Source organism: Micrasema longulum, unplaced genomic scaffold, assembly GCF_059751315.1.
Source record: "Micrasema longulum isolate JH-2025_06_02 unplaced genomic scaffold, ASM5975131v1 h1tg001159l, whole genome shotgun sequence".
Taxonomy (NCBI): Eukaryota; Metazoa; Arthropoda; class Insecta; order Trichoptera; family Brachycentridae; genus Micrasema; species Micrasema longulum.
Window position 1 is genome coordinate 10,925 of NW_028278346.1, and position 20,742 is coordinate 31,666.

At 30.4% G+C, this 20,742-nt stretch overlaps 1 protein-coding gene across 1 annotated transcript in view; it reads left to right on the forward strand.

Annotated features, from left to right (window-relative positions):
• Positions 1-9,156: 9,156 nt before the first annotated feature.
• side-IV (sidestep IV transmembrane protein) overlaps positions 9,157-20,742 on the forward strand; it is a gene marked incomplete at its 5' end in the record, with an annotated part of 129,095 nt that continues 117,509 nt past the window's right edge. Inside the window, 3 exons of the mRNA XM_088233867.1 lie at positions 9,157-9,360; positions 15,030-15,181; positions 15,668-15,812. Coding sequence (XP_088089993.1) covers positions 9,157-9,360; positions 15,030-15,181; positions 15,668-15,812 — 501 coding nt within the window. The remainder of the gene's footprint in view (positions 9,361-15,029; positions 15,182-15,667; positions 15,813-20,742) is intronic.

A 20,742-nucleotide genomic window follows, 5' to 3' on the forward strand; every position in this document is an offset into this window, starting at 1 on the left:
ACCACAAATTTGACAATACATACATGTCATACACTTTCTACCTTTTTTTCTTCTGTATGATTCCCGTACACAACCCGTGTTTAGACATTATTTTTTTATTTGTAAATAGTGATATTAGTACCTAAAATATTATTTTTCTTTGCAATAAAGCAAATCCAATTATAATAATAATGTACGGAAAAAAAAATTAAATTTAAAAAAAAACAGTATCTATTTTTATTGCATTTTTTAACAGTTTCTTCTGACTTATTGTTTTAATGGACATTGAAAGTAGGTCGGAGATTTTAATTGCGTCATACTTAACGTTCCTTGTATCGATGTGGTAGAAATTTTTATTTGTTTAAATTGTCTCTGTGACGAAGATTTTATGATTACATTTTTGCTTCAATATTTTGAACGAATTTTAATTTTTTTTTTTTTTGTCAGATGTTTATTTTATGAATGAAAACAATTTATTATGTTATTTTCGTTTAAGTAGTAAAACGAGCTTTGCACCATTCAGTCATGTTACTGTCATAAATAATTTTAAAAGGTTATTTTCTAATCCCACTACCGTTTACTGAATTTGCACAAAATCATAAATTTTTCACTTCATCCTTTAAATGCACATTAATTCTATCAACTATTGACATTACTTGTTCTACAAACTACTTATTTTTTAAAGTTCCGCACGCCTTTGCTTTAAGGATAGAAGTTTACCCCAAAACCTTTCCCTTACAAACCAACTTACCTATTTTTGTAAAACGCGTAATATTAACATCAAATAAATTCTACAAAAAACTCATAAAATTGTTTACATTATCATTTCAAACAGATTATAAATAAAAATAACTTGTGCGATTATTTTTTTTTTACTTAGATACTCGATATGCTATTTGCGTATTTTGCATCGGATAACAAATATACGAGTATATTAAGCAAAATAAATTTAAACGTATTTATAGATTATCATTTTCGCTTGTGATTTAATTTATTTTTATATTATTTACTAAAAAAAAGATGTTTCTTTGAATAAACATAATATAATATAGTTCACGCTGTTCTTCTCTAAAAAAGAGGCAAGCTCTTGTGTTTAGAAAGTTATTTACACTGTTATATATGTTTATTTAATATATGTTACTAATATGGTATTTTACAGTTTGGAAAAAAAAATCCACTTATGTTTACAATAATAATAAATTGTATGTACTTCATCGTTAAATTAAACGAAAAATATACATTTTCATTCATCAAGAAAAATCAGTTTTTATTTTTGTTATTTTATATTTTTTGTATTATTATAGAATCTTGTTTATTTAAAAAAAATGTTTTGATAATATTTCGGTAATTTTCGTTTATTAACAAACACATCATTTTAAACAAAAATATATGCAGTTCAAAATTTAAAAATAGTTATAAAAATAAATTGATTATAAATAATAAATAATACAAACATACTAACACTTAATTAAAAATATATAATATTATCCATTTTGATTCTTGGAAAAAGTGGCGTAAAATAGATGCTTACACAAACGATGAACGACTTATTGAAATAGAACATGTCAAATACTTAGGACTAACAATAGACAGACAATTGACCTGGATAATTCATATGAAAAAAATTAATTAGTGAAGTGGCGACATTATCGATTATTTTTTTCAAAATCAAAAATTTTGTTCCAAAACCGGAAAAAATCTAATGTATGAAGCCTGTGTAAAAATGAAATATATCATAAGCAACTTTTATGGGGATCGGCAGACTAAAATCACATAAATAATCTACAAAGACAGCAAAATAAAATATTAACGTTAGTAACTAGTGAGCTCTTTAAACAAAATAAATAATTAAATATGACTGAACTCTTTTAAGTAGAAACCTGAAAATTTGTTCATAAGGCCCCTGATGTGATTGTAGACGAAAAGTTAAAACTTGATAAAACTTGTAGAAAACATGGACACATTACCTGTATATTGTTTTAATATGTAAATAACTATTTTTGATTTTTGATTTATATATCGAAGAGTCCCGACTTAACACGGAATTTTCTAACAAGTCGGGACATAAAAAAACATATAATTGTGGCTATGTAAAATTGTGTATTTTGTGCATTAAATAAATAAAAAAATAAAATAAAATACGAGAATATCAAAACAATATCATATTCAACATTCTTAAACGAGACAAAGATAGTCGAGTCGAGACTAGTTACCACGGAATCAAATTAACGATAAACTACCAGAAAAAACAGAATAAAAGACTCAGACAACCTTGACAAAATACGTAAAAATATAATCATCAACAATAGAATGTGAATTTGAACAATATTTTTTTTTTAATGAATGTAATCCGAAACGGTAAACAAACAATTAAATTTCAAATAAAAATATATTCAATGAATGTTAGTAAAAAAAATGTATGAACTACACACTGTTTTTCTATGCCTGCCTGTTTCGAAACGTTCACGTCTCTTCGTCAAGACACTAATTACACTAACATGCAAATCCTAAAATATATACCATAGTAGCTGCACAAAAATATAAAACTAGCGCGCTGATAGGATACATGCTGTTAAAAGCGTTGCTTTGCTTGAGGTATTGTCGATACTTCTACTTACGAACAACGCGTTTTTGTGCACCGTATAAATTCCTCATTAACTTGTGCTTGCTAACATACTGCCTCTCCTTAACTTAAAGCGTTTTTTCACGTATTATATTTTAACTCCTAAATAATAACAACAATATTTTGAGTTTGTCCAAACTTTTGTAGACAAGGGCTAGATTCAACTCCCTGGGGAGCTGTTAACATTAACGTATTACAAAAAATAAGAACATTTTAGAGAAGGTAATAAAGAAGTCTAGGCATCTACAGGGCTTATGACCTGTCATTGGCTTGTTTAAGTGGCCACTTTACACACTGTGTAACTTCTTGATAAATCCACCTGGTCTAAATAATACTCAAAAATCACTGTTTGAAGCACGAACTTTGTGTTCATTCATTACATAAATAAAATAAATCAATAGTTTTAACAATTTAATATTAATTGAGTCACCGACTTGTATCGAAGCTACACAAACTTCCTTATCAAGGTAAAATTTAGCCTTAAATTATACCCTGATAGGGAAGCTTGTGAAGCTTCGAAACTGGTCTGTAATTAAATGAATATTAATGCCGGGTTGTTTGATCAGTACCGTTCAGTGCTGGAATACGGGGTTTATTAACAAAAAAAAAAGTACATACTTGCAATGCAAAAGTAAAATAAAATAAAAATTAGTACGTGACTCGTAAAATTGCAAAAATATATTCCTTGCAGCTTCACTAGATACAAAAATACCTGTTCTAAAGCTAGACGTATTTATAAATATATAATTTTAAAAAAGGATATTACATATTATTATAGTAATTATGAAAAAACAATCACATAAACAATATATTTTTTACATGTTATGCAAAGTTTAAAAATAAATATAAAAAATATTTATACCAATTAAAACAGGCACCGTGGCGCAATTGGTTAGACGGCTAACTGTGAAACTGGCGTCGCGGGTTCGATTCCCGCCAGTTGCAAGAAAAAAGTTTAAGAAAGATTTTTTTTTCCTAATTAGTCTGGGTGTTGTAGTGTATTTTTCATAACCTCTTTCTATATTCCCTCTTTTCCACCTGCTGAGAAGCTTCTATAGAGGCTTAGCGGATTAATCCTTAATTATTTTTTTTTTAATGATAAACAATAATAAAAAATTGGCAATTAGTAATTGTTAAAAATCATAAGCTGTAGTTAAAGTTTTAAAAAGCTTTATATTTTTTCACACAAAAAATGTTATTTTTTTTTAAATTTAACTTTTATTTCATTTATTAACTATTCTTATACACTTATTTGTTTATAAATTTGTATAAACCAATTCAATTTTTTTTATTTTTCTTTATTTTCACTTCGAACGGTTTCGAGGTTACTACCTCATCGTCGGGAATTTAACTAACTTATAATTACACGCGTTGCTATTTATATAATAAAATATTGTTTGAAAGAGACAGAAAATTGAAAGAAAGAGAGAGAAAGAAGATAAAATAAATCATAACGGGAATAGTTTTAAAAGAAGACTCGAAGTTAGATTTAATTGATTATTTATTATTTAAAGTTTTTGATTAATGGCTTCACTAATTTCTAATCGTTCTAAATTATCTAAACGAAAATCATTTTTATTGACATGGAAAATTTCTACACCCGTTTCATGATTAAAATCATGGTTTTCGGATATAAGATGATTTGCGAATTCTGAAAAATTATTATTATTCAGACATCTTATATGTTCTTTGATTCTAACTTTAAATTTGCGTGAAGTTTTACGTGAAGTGTCTCTTTCATAAAATATTTTATTATATTAATAGCAACGCGTGTAATTATAAGTTAGTTAAATTCCTGACGATGAGGTAGTAACCTCGAAACCGGTCGAAGTGTAATTAAAAAAATAAAAAAATAAAGTGGTTTATACAAATTTATAATCAAATAAGTGTAAAATGTCATACCACAAAGTGAAAAATGTTTTTGATAACAATAATAAACTATTCTTATGTTAGGCTTTGAAAAAGTATTATTTTTTCATACAAAAAAGATGCTGTTTTAAAATTGTGACAATTACTTTTATTTTTTCAAAACTACTTATTATCAATTAACCGGGCCTATTTGGTTGAAGACAACGTGTTTTTATTTTTGTTTGAATTTTAAAAATTTCCATTAAAAAAAGATTTACCAAAAAGATAACAAAACCTTAAATGATATTTGGTGTACTGTCATTTTTAAATCCTTGAATAGGAGACAGTGAACTAAAATTCCCTTTAAACTTCACCCTACGTTTATTCAATTTTCCCAATTTGCATGCATATACAGCTTTAGGTGTAAGACTTTTGACATACCGTCAAATCACCTAAGCCCCGCAATTTCCGCTCAATTTGTATGACATAACCTAATAATGTGACATCCCCTAACTCGCATTAACTGGTAACTGGTTACGGGGAGAGCGAATCACTTAATAGCCATGTTGTTCTTACAATTCTCTACGAAGCCTGAGAAGTACGCGTTAAATTGTTGTATTCAATAGTTTTTTGAGTAGGTTTGTAAAAACATGCTCAATAATATTTTCAAATGCACAGATTTAATGGTTATAAAATAAAAAAAATCTACAAAGGCTTTGCCTATTCGTGGTGGGGTACATTAATAAAACTGTAAAACTCGAATTGAACTAAAAAAAATAACAAAAGAGTATGTATGTAAAAAATAACTATACTTCAGTCCCGTTTAACCAAATTTCTAGATCAACCGAATCACCGAAACACTTTGTGTATTCTTCACAGCTCTCAAATCATTGGTTGGTTCATATGAATCAGTGACGCCATTCAAAGTAGTGCGTTTTTACAATTGAATGCTCATATTTTTACAGCGAGCAAGAAAACATTTTTTGTATTTAATTTCCCGTCGGGTTGAAGTTCTTCATTGTCCTATCTTGTTGGTTTATTTCTAAGTGTTCTTTTAATTTTATTTTTTGCTTATTTATATCTCTTATTTCCTTAATTTCTGTAGGATTGCAATAAAAATGGTGTTCATTTTTTTAAAATGTATTATGTGCAAAAAAAATATTTACAATAACAGTTTGAACATCAAATTTGAAAAATAACAAAAAAAACAAAGTCTCAACAGAGACGAAGGAAATAACTTTGATCTCAATCTACAGAAGAATCATTTAGAAATTTAGATATCTAGGCATTTTTACGGCTTATAGCTTGTCATTGGCTAATTCAAGTGATTACTTTGCACATTAAGTAACCTTCGCGATTCTGCTAATTGTTTGTGATTTCTACATTTCCGCAATTTTTAGTAGTTTTAGTATTAGCACATAATATGTATAATAATCTAGTCAAAGCAGACGGGTTTTCACATTATTTGATATTTCCCCATAAGCGACATTTACTAACATTTGCTGAAGTTTTGCATAGCAATGTTTTTAATATGATTAATCGTTAATTTCAATTATTATATATCCATAATTTGATTATATTTATAACTACCGTTAGTTGTAATTGCGGACAGAGTTTTCTATGAATAACACATATAATAATAACAACGGGTAATCTATTTGATTAAATTTTGGGTTCCCTTTGCCAAGTGAGCTAATTTGCTTCAAGCAAAGTAATAAATATTTAGAAATAGTATCATTCTGGATTACCCAACTACTTTGTAAGAGCAATTTAGGATTGTTTAAGGGATAGAATTTAATTACTGAAATAATTATTCTAATAAAACTCGGTACTTACTTTAACCGTGTGGTTATTTTGCCCATATTATATGAGAATGAAGCGATGATTTAAGACATACATACATGTAAATATGGATGTAAAAATATGTATAAAAAAATACTATCGAGTTTTCTTGTTTAAACTGATTTTTATACACGCACAACACTATTATATGCCTAGCCTATGCTTAATTTATGCGTAGACTTCCATATTCCCTTCTTTGATATTTTATTCATCCCTTTTGTAATTTGTTAATACTATAATATGTTTTTGCGCTTTGGCGTTTTTATGATTGACCCATATATGAGGAGTTTATGGTTTTGTTCTAGTAGGTTCCACATAAATTGCTAAATATTTATCCGCGTTGATATCGTTCCGTAAAAATCGTCTCGTGAGAACGTGTTTAACTTTACGCTCGTTTTGGATAAATCTTCCGACTGAGTAAAAGATTTTACTTACAGTTTTATTATCATTTATTAATACAAAAGATACAATACATAAACTTAACTAAACTTAATATGATAGAAAATGGAAATACTTAAAAATAACTCAAGGAATCTAATTTGTAAAACGTAAAATAAATCAGTTAAGAAAAAGTATGAAATCGTCACAATTAAAATTAAATCAAGTTTTTGTCTAAAGAACGTGTCACTGAACACAGCCAAAACGCTTCTACCGTGTCCGTCGCTCGGACCTGGCGCGCGACGTCGCGTGTGACGTCTATAGTGTTGCCACAAGTTAACATAAGTTTTGTCCATTTTTTTAAATTTATTAATAAATTAGAAAAAAATATCATTTAATTAAAAGAAAATTTTCTGATCTACAAGATGATGTATTTGGTTTTATGTTACATTCATTATTTTATTTGATTAAAGCCTTCAAAATGGAACGTTAGGAAGACGAAAGTGAGCATTTTTGCCACCGATTTGCGTTCAATCGAGGGAATAAATGAGAAAACATAAAATAAGAATACATTGAATGCATTATTGACTAATTTGTTGTAATTTATGTTAACACTTAAACTAAGGGTAAAAGTTAAATAATTAAACTGTAATGGTTTTATGGTTTTCGAAAAAAGCATTCTGATTTGATACCGGCCTCGATAATTCTTTTTCATTATTTTACAGCAAAAATCTTATTTTTTGTTTTCACCTTTATTCCCTTGATTGAACGCGAATAGAAAATGTCGAAAATGCTCACTTTCGACTTCTTGAAATTCCGTTTTGAAGTCTAAGGTAACTTAAAGCCAATTTCTTGTAGAGATAAAAATTTCCTTCCAAATGACGTACATTTTTTACCATTTTTTTTTACTTTCGGTTCTTATTTTTAATTTTAATAAAAAACAGACTCTTCTTATGTTAACTACTAATATTTTCATTTTTGGACCATTTTTTCACTCTCCATTTTTTTATCCCAACTCAACACAAAGCTCTTGGTCTCATAGAGTTTTGGCTACATTATTTTTTTTTGTAGTAAATGAATAAATAAATAAATTTGGTGAACGCGCTTTTGTACATAGAAGCATGCCCTACGGCATGGAATGTTCTTCCAGCGTACAGTTCTATTGGTGCGAAACTGTGAGAGTGAAATGATGTTTCGATAGAAACGTAAAACCCACATGTTCTCTAAATCATTTGAATAAATTCGTAGCATGTGAAGACAAAATAAATTGTTTAACTTTAATTAAAAATTTAATTGTTGTTTATAAAATCACTGTTTTAAGCGCCCTTGAGGTTACAAAAATTACACTATATTATTACGTTATTCATATTTAATAATGTAGAGCCATCGCTATCCCATTCATTATTATTATTTTTTATTATTTATACCGCCTAAACGAATTCTAATACTTATAGTTATATAAAGAAACACAAGTTTAAGAAACTGAACAAAAATAACGTAAAACTGTTGTTTAGCAAAGACAACCAAGGGCAATAAAATTATGGTATACAGTATTTTTATAAAAATGATCAACATGCAAATCCATCTTCATTCCACACTGTGTTAATGGCAAAGAGATCTACAAAAAGACCTATCCCAAAGAATTTCAAGTTGTGTGACGAATTAATTAATCTACACATTCTGGACATTGGGGCATATAAACAAAAGTTGCTCTTAGAGCTTGTCCAGAAAGGCGATTTACGCGCGTATTTTTTAATTCACGCGATGCTTGTGGACGCGATGTAGCGACAAGCTCTTAGACAATTTGATAAATAGTAGATTTTGACTTCTGTTCATTTACAATAATAATTACCTTTACATTTTCTCGCCATTAACTCTGTGTTCGAGCGGACACAGCATATAATTTGGTTCGTGAAACTGAGAGAAAATTCTGGTTCGGGGTTTTTGCATCGATACTACTCATAAGTAAAAATCCTCAATATGGTAATCGAGTAGAGATAAGTCCGTCTCGTTCTATAGTGGTTGGCGTTAAAGAAAAAAGAATGACAATATTTCACACAAGCCTTCCATATAATAAGTCAATCTCACAGTTATAGGGGCAATGGAATCAGTAGAATTAAATTCTATTCAAATCGTGGTTTATGAAAATGAAATATAAAAAAATAGTTACTCGATTTTACACAAAAAAATATTTTTTAGTACCAGCGAAATCGATAGAAAGATCTTCAGTTTTCGGACATGTGGAGTTTGTGGAGGGAGTTTATTCACTGTAATATTTTACTGTCCCTGGACTGGTACCTGAAGCGTATGACTGATCACATCACTTTTTTTAAAATGATAATTGAGAAACGCTGCATTTACTTTTCTAATGAGGATGATGGTGCTTTTAGCATTTGAAATTTCAACCAACGATACGTAATAGCGCATCATCAATATATGTTTTAATTATATTACATATTAAAAGTCAACTTTTAATGTTGTTTCAGGTAAACCCCGCCCCAGAGTCACGTGGTACCTTGAGAATACCGTGATAGACGACTCTTTCGAGCAGCGAGCTGATGGTATCACAGTCAATAGTCTGACCTTCCCCTCCATCGGACGTCAGCACCTCTCCTCTCGGCTGATCTGCCAAGCCTCCAACACTAACCTGGCTCCGCCGACCTCCAAGGTCCTCATACTGGACATCAATTGTAAGTCAATCCGTATATTGCTCAAATTATTTATTTTTTCTAAGACCCATGCGTTTTGATAAAAGAAACTTAGATTTTTTTTAATATTTCCAAGTGTACTTTTTTAGTATTTATAAAATTAGGGTCATTTTAATTATTACTACCAAAAAGTTTCATAATGTATACTTCGATTTGGAAGTTGGAAGTTGAGTGAAATAGTTGTGTTCTTAATATATCAAACTCATATAAGTTACATTATTTAGCATAAAGAGTTACGAAGTAAATGCCAATTCAATTAATTATGCAATTAATAATGTTTAAAACTAATTCCTCTCCAAACATATAAAAGATTCAGATTTTTCGAAACCATCGGAATACAAAATTTTTTTTTAGAAAAGACTTCTTACAGTACTCCGTCGTAATATATATTTTAATGATACAAATATTCTAACTTTAACCATTGTTTTGGTATATTTTTAACTTTTTGTATTTATTGCGATTTAAACGAATCAATCTAATTTTTTTTCGATTTTCCTTATTTACCGTATTTTCACCTATATTCTAATATTTATCAATTATATCTCTCACACACTCTTTACGTCTCACTCTCGATTCTATAAGTTTTTTGGCAAGCGAGAGAGACATATTTACGCTTCACGCAGGCCAATAACAAACTTTTAAAATCATTTAATTTTTTTCTGATTTGAATTCTCTCCATTTTTCATGTGTAATGACACAGCACCGGATCGCAAAGATGTTTTTAGCATAGTAAGAGAAGAAGTAATCAATAAATTGCTGCTCAAATTCAGAAATTCCTTACAATTTCGATGACTCTAAAGTACCTTTATTAAGTTTAGCATCTACCCAAATAAATATTTTCCATTTACGCCTAAAAATATTTCAGATTGGTTAAATAATAATTAAGTCTATTTGTAACCATTACTAAAATTATATTGTATTATTTAGCCAGCCTCGTGGTGTAATGATCAGCGCGTTTGCCTACCATGCAAGAGGTCTCGGGTCGGATTCCCGACATGGTGGAGATGAAATATTTATTTAAAATAATGTTTTTACACTAGAATATTTCGTCATCCCTGTGCTGGTTGGTACCTGAAGCGTAAGACTCATCATGTAACAAAATAATCGAAATACGCTGCGATTATATTATAATATATAATACTTCATTTTTTTATAAAATTTCTTCCTGTATTAATTTCCTTTTGTTTACACCTCGATTCTCTAACTGCTCCAAAATTTTTTTAGTAATATTATAACAAACTGATGATGATAATGGGTAAACAGATGGAACAACTGAAAAAATATGGATGTTTAAATTTGTCAATTAAATATGGCTGGTTTAAGTGGCCATTTTGCACATTGTGTTATTTTCACCGTTTTGTCTGTGTTTAAACATTCACATTACTTCAACTCTTCCATCTGTTTACGTTTGTGAAGTTAAAAAGCTGAAACCTTTATCATATGCGTGAGATTTATCCAGTAGAACCATTTCACCTACTAGGCAAAGCCTGAAACAATTCAAGGAACTTCAGCCCTACGGGAAATTGGATACAAAAATGTTTTCTTGCGCGGAGTAAAAATTAGACCATTAAATTTTACATCAAAGTTTCTTGAAAATGTACGGAAAAAATAATAAAAACACACTACTTTGAATGACGTCGCTGGTTCATATGAACCTATGATCTGAGAGCTATGGAAGATTTCCGGTCTGCTTGTCGTTTCTGGACCAATGGGAAGAACTGAATGAAAATAAGCGGAAATGAACCTCTGACGTCATACGCGGAGTTATTACAGAAATACAAAACTTTGAAAAATTGTAGCGCTGATAATACGATTTACAAAAATTAAAAAAAAAACTTTTTGACTTAGTTTAACAGTATATCAACAAATAAAAAAATAAATAAAAAACCACTGAATTTCCTCATTTGTATGTTTAACAAATGCTGTTATCGAAAGCTTTCTCTGGTTCTAAAGATGTCATGCACTAGCCAATTAAACCATAATTAAATAAAAAAAATACTAATGGTTCTGGAGGCTCGTTTGGTCACAATTTCATTTCGTAACTTCGTTTTTTCGTCATATATCCATCTCACTCTAACCAAATCAAAATTGTATTTCGCTCTCGTTCCCTCCCATACGATACGAATAAATTAACGAAACGAATCGGGTTCAGAATAAGACCACCGGCTTTATTTCACGCATAGAATTTTAATTAAATGTTAAAAGTTTAGGTTATTTATTCAATATAACGCATACCTTTCATTACTGCGATCCATACTAACGTCCATTTAATGAAATCGGACGGCTCCATAATGTTCTTGGTATTTTATTAAATTACCTCATTGCGGCGAGAATTATTAATAAATAATTTCCGTACCCTTGGTAGGAGGGACCCCGATATCCTGCATAATAAATTCATGGAAATATTTGCAAGACAACGTGTAAAAGGTTTTCCGGTTTCGGACAGTTCACGCTGTCCCTGTATCGCAGAATGATCTTACTCACAGCCCAGAAGGGTTACCAATCACTTACTTTATTCAACTTACCGGTTTTCTGACATTTTTATATTCAAGAAGCTATATTTACTCGAATACTTCGGTATCATCATCATTCGAATTGGTACACCAATTGCCGCGTATCTTGATCATTATTTTTTTTGTTATAAGAAGGATGAGTCTTTTTCAGGTACAAGTCCAAGGGCTATGAAATATTCTTGTTTAAAAATATCCTTATAGATAAATATTCCGCATCAACCATGTTGAGCATCAAACCCGAGACCTTTTACATGGTAGGCAAATGCGCTGACTATTGAATCACGAGGCCGATCTTAGTATAGAAAATATAAAACTATCTGAAGAAAAAAAAGCGTAAGGTAAGATAATGAGTCTTACGTTTCAGGTACCAGTCCAAGGACTATAAAATATTATTGGGTAAAAATACCCTTATAGATAAATATTCCACATCAACCATGTCGAGCATCGAACCCGAGATCTCTTGCATGGTAGGCAAATGCGCTGACCATTGAACCACGAGGCTGATTTTGGTAGAAAATAAAAAACTATCTGAAGATAAAAAGGCGTTAATATTCTTAGTTTTTAAAAGGACTTTCAAATGCGTATAGTGATTTTTTGGGTCACAATAGGAACATATCACGTGCTATGAATATATGAAATGGATTTTGATCAATTAATTGTATTTTAAAAATCAATATGGATATTGTGGAAAAATGTTTTTATACATAAATGTAAAAAAGAAATTCAATAAAAATATGTTGCTAGAAAAACGCGACGTGTTTGGCCTTGGTTGTTGTGACGTCAAAATTTGCGATAATTTTCTGAACGAATTTCAATGACCAGAAACAAAAAAACACGAATCGTGACGTATTAGGGGCGTGGTCGATAAATTAACCGTTTTTGCGGGAATTCAAAATTACAAATTTAAAAATATTTTTTATGCTTTTAATTTCTTAGACCTTTATTATTTTCAAAATGTAAAAAAACGTGATATCTCCCAATTCCGTTGCCGTGGGTTTTCAGCATTATTTTTATATTGGACAGTATTGTAACTTGTCATTATAGATATACGCACTACACAGGGTTTGCAACCTAAAAAAATATTCAACAAACCGGTTCTTGGTTGTGTTTATACTTAAAAAGCTATTCGGAACCTGTTTGCTTAAGAAAATGTAAATAACATAAACTTGACAGGTAAAACTTAGTTTTTAAAGAATTTACATCTACAATTAAGGCAGCGATCGCAATGAATAAATAAAGTGGTTTTTAATTTTTTTATTTGTCAATAGACTATTTAACTAAGCCAAAACTTGAAAAATATGCATATTTATATTGTATAATAACAGCCATGGTTTTTTTTAATTTTGTAATTTTGTAATTTTGAAATTACTCTGCCTGTAACGTCACGAATTGTATTCAGTAAGTTGTTTGAAAGTATAACACCATAGAGAAATCAGGCGAGAGTGTAAATCTGAGTCAAGTATAATTGATAAGATTATAAAGGGTCTCAGAGATGGTTTGGCCATGTATAACAAATGGACGACAAAAGACTGGTAGAACAAGTATACATGGTGAAAATGAACAGTAACGAGAGATAAGGACGACCAAGGAAGACGTGGGATGATCAGATAAACCAAAAGCTTAAGTCTGGTCATGTCAAAGCTGACAGAACCGAAGGGCATGTATGACAAGATGTATGATTGTGGAAGAAGCTAGAAATGAATGCCAAGATAGACGTGTGTGGTGGTCTATTCTCTCTGCCTACCTCTACGGAAACGGCGTGATGGGAGTAGTAGTAAAAGTAACACCATAGCGTTAAAATACAGTAAACTTTGAAAAAAATTGCTACCCGGAAACCGGAACTCTATCACAACACATAACGATGATGTAATTGATTGGTTGATTCACTAAAACGTGTGACGTAGTTTTTTTTTTTAAAGAAAAAATAATATTTGCGTTCTTATGGTTTACCCAATAATTAATTTTGAGGGCCATTTTCAACGAGTTGTAAATAACTCACTATTAGAAAATGGGAATCAAGTTGGGGTAGAGTGGAATTCGAACCACAGACCTTTGGTCCGTGAGTCCGAGACACTAGCCATAGAACCACAACCCAATTTTTAAGTCAAAAGTGGTTCGTTTTTATTAAAGCCGATTTTTTTATTTTTTTCATAAATTTTGAGAAACGTTGCAATACAATTAAATGCTTTAGGTTTTATATCCAGTTTCTTGTGGCACTAAACTTTTTCATTAGATAAATTATTATTTCTATGTTATGTTTACAATCCAACCGATTTCCGATTATTTTTATACGTACAAAAGCTAGGCCTAACTAAGAAAATATACCATATCTTTAGAAACCAAGTTTAAAGGGTACTTAGAATCAACTAAATCATAAATGATACCTCTCATATTTCCGTTGAGTAATAATAATGTTTCAATCCGATTCCTTTGTTTCCATAAAAAATATTGTTACAATTTATTTTCCCATTTTATTTATTTTTATAATTTTTAAGCGGCTAATAATTTTTTTTCCGTTTTGAACTGGTTTGCAGACCCTAACGACTAACACTCTTTGTTCTTTCTATGGTTTTAAAATTAGGCAGTTGGTACCGCTGTAATGACAGACTAGCACGTGTCTCTAGCATCCCGCCAAGGGAAAACATGACAAAACGCCTAACTACATAACTTTGTCGGCGGGTAAACTGCACGCGCGGAATACAAAGCGAATGAAAAATCCTAAATGGATGAAGAGTAATGGTCTTAGATGTGGTTTTGCAATTCGTCCCCCCCATGTGGACCAGACGGCATGACGTGATATGTTTACAGTGTTACATTAAGTAATTACCCTTTTATTTTTTTATGGTCTCGTAATTTTTTTTTTCTCCGTATAAATTTGGGAAGGGGTGCGAATGGGCTTTAACTGAATTGTTAATTTTGTCGTTCTGGTGATTTATTAAATACAAACACTCAGTTAATTTTCAAATGAGAAATGAGGAACATTTTGAAAAGGATAAAAAAAATCGGAAGAATGCAACTGTTTAATATCAAACAGGTTTCAAATTAGTTTATTTGGGGGTGTAAACGTCATCCATTCTTAATATGGTTATGATTAATTACGGCTAGATTCCTCATATAATGTTTATCTTTTTTTTTCAGTGAAACCCGTTTCTGTCACCATACTTACCAAAGAAAAACAAGTCTCCGCAGAGAAAAGATATGAAGTGGAGTGCAGAACAACTGGATCTAGACCAGAAGCAGTAGTTTCTTGGTGGAAAGGAAGTAGGCAGATCAAAAGGATTGCCAAAAATGTAAGTCGTGTGTGTATTTGGTGGTAAATCGAATAAGTTCATAATCAAATCATTCATTTTGTTTCATAAGAGTAAAATAATCATTATTCTAATACTTTGTGCATATAACCAACTGGAAACACATAAGAATTTATCTAGATTTTGACGCTTCTATTTTAATTAATCTTTTGGAAAGTACCTACTATGGAAATTTAATTATATTCATCTATATGTACTCGATGTGTTTTTATTTCACAAACCATTTATTTCACAAACCAATTTGCTCATATCTGCCTTTTGAATCAGCACTGCGTCTGGAATGTTTACCTTTACACTAGATGATTGTGATTTCCGAGATACATTTGTTGATTAATGAACTGCTAAAGATATATACATAAAAGTTGTATGTACTCGTTAATATAAAATATATACATAGGAATTAAACAGTATCTTTCACTTTAAAAAAACATTCACGTGGCTGATACTGCTACATTTTTCCCTTTTCAGTTCTCGGAAGCCAACAACCAAACTCTCAGCGTTCTAACATTTGTACCTATGATAGATGATGATGCTAAATACCTTACCTGTCGAGCTGAGAACCCTTCCATACCTGACTCGGCGCTGGAGGACAAATGGAGACTGAACGTGCACTGTAAGTAGCTTTTTTTAATTAACTGTTTAATTTACAAAACAATATGTTGAAAATATTTATAAATAAGCATCAAAAACAAAATCACACAGCATAATAACAAATACAGCTGACAGTTTTGGGCAAATAGTGGTGTTCATCAGGCTCCTACCTTAGGCCGATTCTATTATTTTTATTTTCTTACGACGTTTGCTTGGAGTTAGAAGATGTAAGCTCTGTTATTTGCAGAACTAAAATATAAATTCGAACTAGGATTTTTATTTACTTATGAGATTGTTTTATGATTGTGATAAACTGTTTATGAAGATAAACTGTTACTGAAGATTAAGCTGTTAGATTTCATGTACATGTATGTTTTTATAGTTTTGACATTATCATTTCCTGATTCAGACTTTTTGCTAAGTAGGTTACTGAATTAGATTCACCGAATGCATCGTTGTGTATTATCTTTGTCTGATGAAAAATATAGTTTTAATTTTTTAAAAAAACAGAACCCTGGAAAAGCGCTTTTGAATCCATGGCTACTCTCTGGTAGAAATCCTAAATAATGAAATTGAGTGGAGCTATAAATCGATTTCGTTATGTAATAGTTGGCGCATTTGCTTACCGAGGTCTTAGGTTCGATTTCTGGCAAAGTGGGCGTGAAATATTGGTGTTAAAAGTGGTTCTGCATTGCAATATTTTCATATTCCTGGACCTGCGCCTGAAGTATAAGACTGATCACTGTATCTTCTACGTGACTAAAATTATCGAGATACGCTGCACTTGGAGTGCTAATGCAGTGCCCTATGCATCACTGTTGCGGCTAGGGATGACAAAATGCACCTTGACTATTTTCTTCCTGAAAGTCTCACTATGCAGTCCAGTAATTTGGATTCAAGGATTTTTAGAGATTAATTGAATAATTGTTTAATAACAAATGTATATGACTATATGTAAGTTTTGCTCAGCAGCACATAGTCAACTGAAATATAAAATACGGATATGCAATCCGTATTACCTATTTCAATTACTCTTTAAGCTTTAAGAGAATCAGAAAAATATTTCAAACATCAATAATTGAAAATTGAAAATTAAAAAATTTTATTACAGGAGATAATACACTCAATCCTCTGCTTCATATTTTCTCTGCCAGATCAATAATGTACCTATTATTGTCAGAGACGCCCCTTCTTTTTTCACATTTTTGTCTCGATTGAAATTTTACTCCCGAAATATTTCATTTTTCACTTTCTCCTTCTTCTTTCCTCCCCACTTTCACTTCCTCATCTCTTCATAGTTATAGTGTATAAAAATAGATATAAAAAAAATGTGCTTGTTTTGTTTTATAATAAAATTAAAAAATTCTAATAAACTCACAATGTGTTCATATATAGAAAAATTTAATAAATAGGTATTTAAACATAATTGTTCTGTTACTCTCTCACAAATGCCTCCGATATTGTGCAAAATACAACTGCACGGACTGATTATGCTTAAATCAAACCTACAAAATTGAGATTCCGTCGTCCAGTTTTTCTCACCCCAAAAGTGGACAGATTTCTTTTTTTATTTATTTTGAGAAACAGTATCAAAATGACTTTTTTTGTGTCGATGTAGCTTTTCCCATTTTCAAAATTATTTATCATATTTGTATATTGTACATGTACATCCAAAGACAGCAGATAAAACTAGGCGCCTTTATGGATTTTTAGATGGTCCAGACTGACCTAAAAAAGAAAGTTATTAAAAAAAATACATATATAAAGACTCGCAAATGACAAATATCTATAGTGTGTAAAAAAAACCACTGGTGTAGTGCCAAAATCCAGAGGAAAAATAAAATATGAGAATACATTTGTGTGAAAAAAAGTCAAACTGCGTTCCCTTTTAAAGCAATATTTTTATTAGAGTTCACAGTACTTAGTCGACCGTTTATTTTGTTATTTTCGTATTCACTCTCCTTTCAACTTATTTTCTATGTTTTAATCTGTTTTTTTTTCTTTACAATATACATTTTTTTTATTTTTTTTTTTTATTTATTAATAAAACATATAAGACATGAATATCATGATATTATATTCCCAGGAGTTGTACGAGAAAACTCATTTGGGACGGTACATAAAAAAAATAGTACATTTCTTGTAACAATACATAGTATACATTTAAACAATAAAAATTTAAACAAATTTTAACAATTTATGAACTTAATATTAAAAAAGGAAAGAAAACATTTAAACAATCTGTGAACTTAATATTAAAGAAGAAAATAAAAACATTCAAACAATCTGTGAACTTAATATTAAAAAAGAAAAGAAAAACATTTAAACATTCTGTGAAATTAATATTAAAAAAGAAAATAAAAACATTTAAACATTCTGTGAACATAATATTAAAAAAAGAAAAGAAAAACATATAAACCTACAACACAATATATAGACTATTCACAGAAACTGAGCTAAAAACTATCACTTTCAAAAAGATTCAAGAAATAGGTCTTCATTTCTGGTCTTTGAGATATACCACTCCACATTTCATTTTTAAGGTCATCAGGCAGGTTTTAGAGGTTAAACAGAGTATTAAAAAAAACAAAGGATAATTACATAGCAATGAAATACATATTAATGGTAAAAATAGTAAACAAAAAATCTCACAAAGGCATGGCCTGTTTGTGGGTGTACAAGCAAATGTTAATTAATTTTTGCTCCTCTAATAAATAGACAGTTATAATATTTTTGTGTAACACAAGACAGAAAATAAAATATTTTGTAAAAGATTTCATGATATTTTTTTTTATAGTAATTCATCCATTAAAATTAATCCATTTTAAAACTTCTCATAATTTCACAGAAATTATTGTTGAGAAAAATATACCGGTGCCCTCCAAGAAATTTTCCCAGAGCATGAATTATGTCATACCCAAAACCCGTATGACTTTTGCTCAGAGACATCTCTCATTTATCGCACCAAGAGTGTTCAATATTTTGGAAAAACGTATTAAGCTCTCAAAGACAAAAACTATTTTCAAGAAAGGAGTTAAGGACTGGATTTTCCTTGGTGGAAGGGATTTGAGTGGGAAACTCCTTGATGATTTTCAGAATGCTTGAATTTACTGTTTACCAAATTGATGTGCCATATATACGTTTTAAATTATTTTTTTTAAATGTTTCTAATCCAATATTTGTGGTGATATACTCATGTGTCTGTCATATAATTGCTCGTCCCATCTCAACACAAGACTTTTAGTCCAATAGAGTTGGGACTAATGTCGCAAGTAATGTATGTAAATAAATAAATAAATTAAAAAAGGAAATAAAAGATATAAAAAACATAAAAATATTCCTTATGATTAAAAAGCAAGACATAGAAAAAAGATTTCATATCTTTAGTTTAAATCCAGGATAAGGCATATTTTTTAAAAGAAGGAAAAAATTTTAAGTTATGAAGAACATACCTCCTAGATACACAAATGAGGTAAGCTACGAGATATTTGTTTCTTATAAAATAGATTGGCAGATTTTTTTCTCACTCCACTGATTGCAAAAAATACCTGCAAAATTACCCATTTGATTTGAATGTTGCCCAAATATGATATAATATTACGGGTGTTTGCAAGCAACCGTTATTGAGAATGGAAATTCCGCTTCCCCTTCTTGACATAGCTTGAAAGAGGATTCCACATTCTACAACAATGTTGCATGTTCCACTTCAGTTGAATTCTTTATGTGTTCACTCTGTATGGCATGTTAAAACACAATCGTAATACTAAACACATAGGTCATGGTGCTTTAGGTTACATGTCTGGCCGATTGTAAATGTCAGCGTGTTGTGACAAAAATACAGTATCGAATGTTTTTAAATTGCAATGATTTCCTAAGAAGCGGACAATCGGGCTGAACCACAGATCAAATGTATGCACTCCAAGGCCTCAATTATGAATGTTTTTATCATCTGTACTTATCGAGACGGTATACTTAACTTCTGTACCATTGAACCTCGATATGTTCTACCTATTTGTCATATCGACATCATATAATCGAAACAAACCGCGTTCCTGACTTGATTAACATTGCAATAGTTAGTCTAGGCTTAGTAATAGGCTTCTGTGATAGATATTGCTCACTTCAAAGCTATTATAAAATCCAATAAATCTCAATTCAAGCAAAAAATGTTCGCTTGAACATGATTTATATGACTTTTGACAATAATTGCAATGACGGTATGCTTAGCGATCGTCTGAATTTATCTGCTGAGCGATTACAAGGCCGACTCTCGATAAGTTCTCCCCGAAAGATAGTAAAACAGAGAAAAAAAGTATAAAAACTAAATTTATTTTTTTACATTGGCAACTTTCTAACATAATAATATGGCAGAATCTAGCCACATTATTTGTGCATCTAGGCGGTCATTTTCAAAACTTACAGTTATGTCAGAATTTAATTCGACTTCAAAATTTACTTATTTCTATCTCATATTTTTAATAGGCTTTCAAAAAAATGCAAACCTCGGAATGATTAAATTAATCGTAATTAAAGGAAAAATTTCTCGGTGGAACAAAATTTTCGTCACTTTTAATGCGTAGATAAACATATCGAGGGGTTCTAGACCTGTCGATACAAACCGTATCAAGCGGTAGCGTATCTTAATAATCGATTTTATCTACGAACTCAATTGACATAGCTTCAGTATGAGGTCATAGTTAAAGATAAAATTCTCGGAGATGGCTTCTGGATTTGGGTCCCGAGAACTGCCTTGAGATAGTTACCCCACCAAAACAGTAGTCTATTTGAACTTGGAATTATTGTTGCATATCTGCTATTTATAATGTATGTTTATATCCATAGAGTGTTATTTATTATTTACTAGAAAGTTTTTGAAATTTGTCAATTTTTGTAATAATCCGCCTGAGACGTCACAAATTCTCTACGATGAGTTCTGTTGATTGGTGTATTGG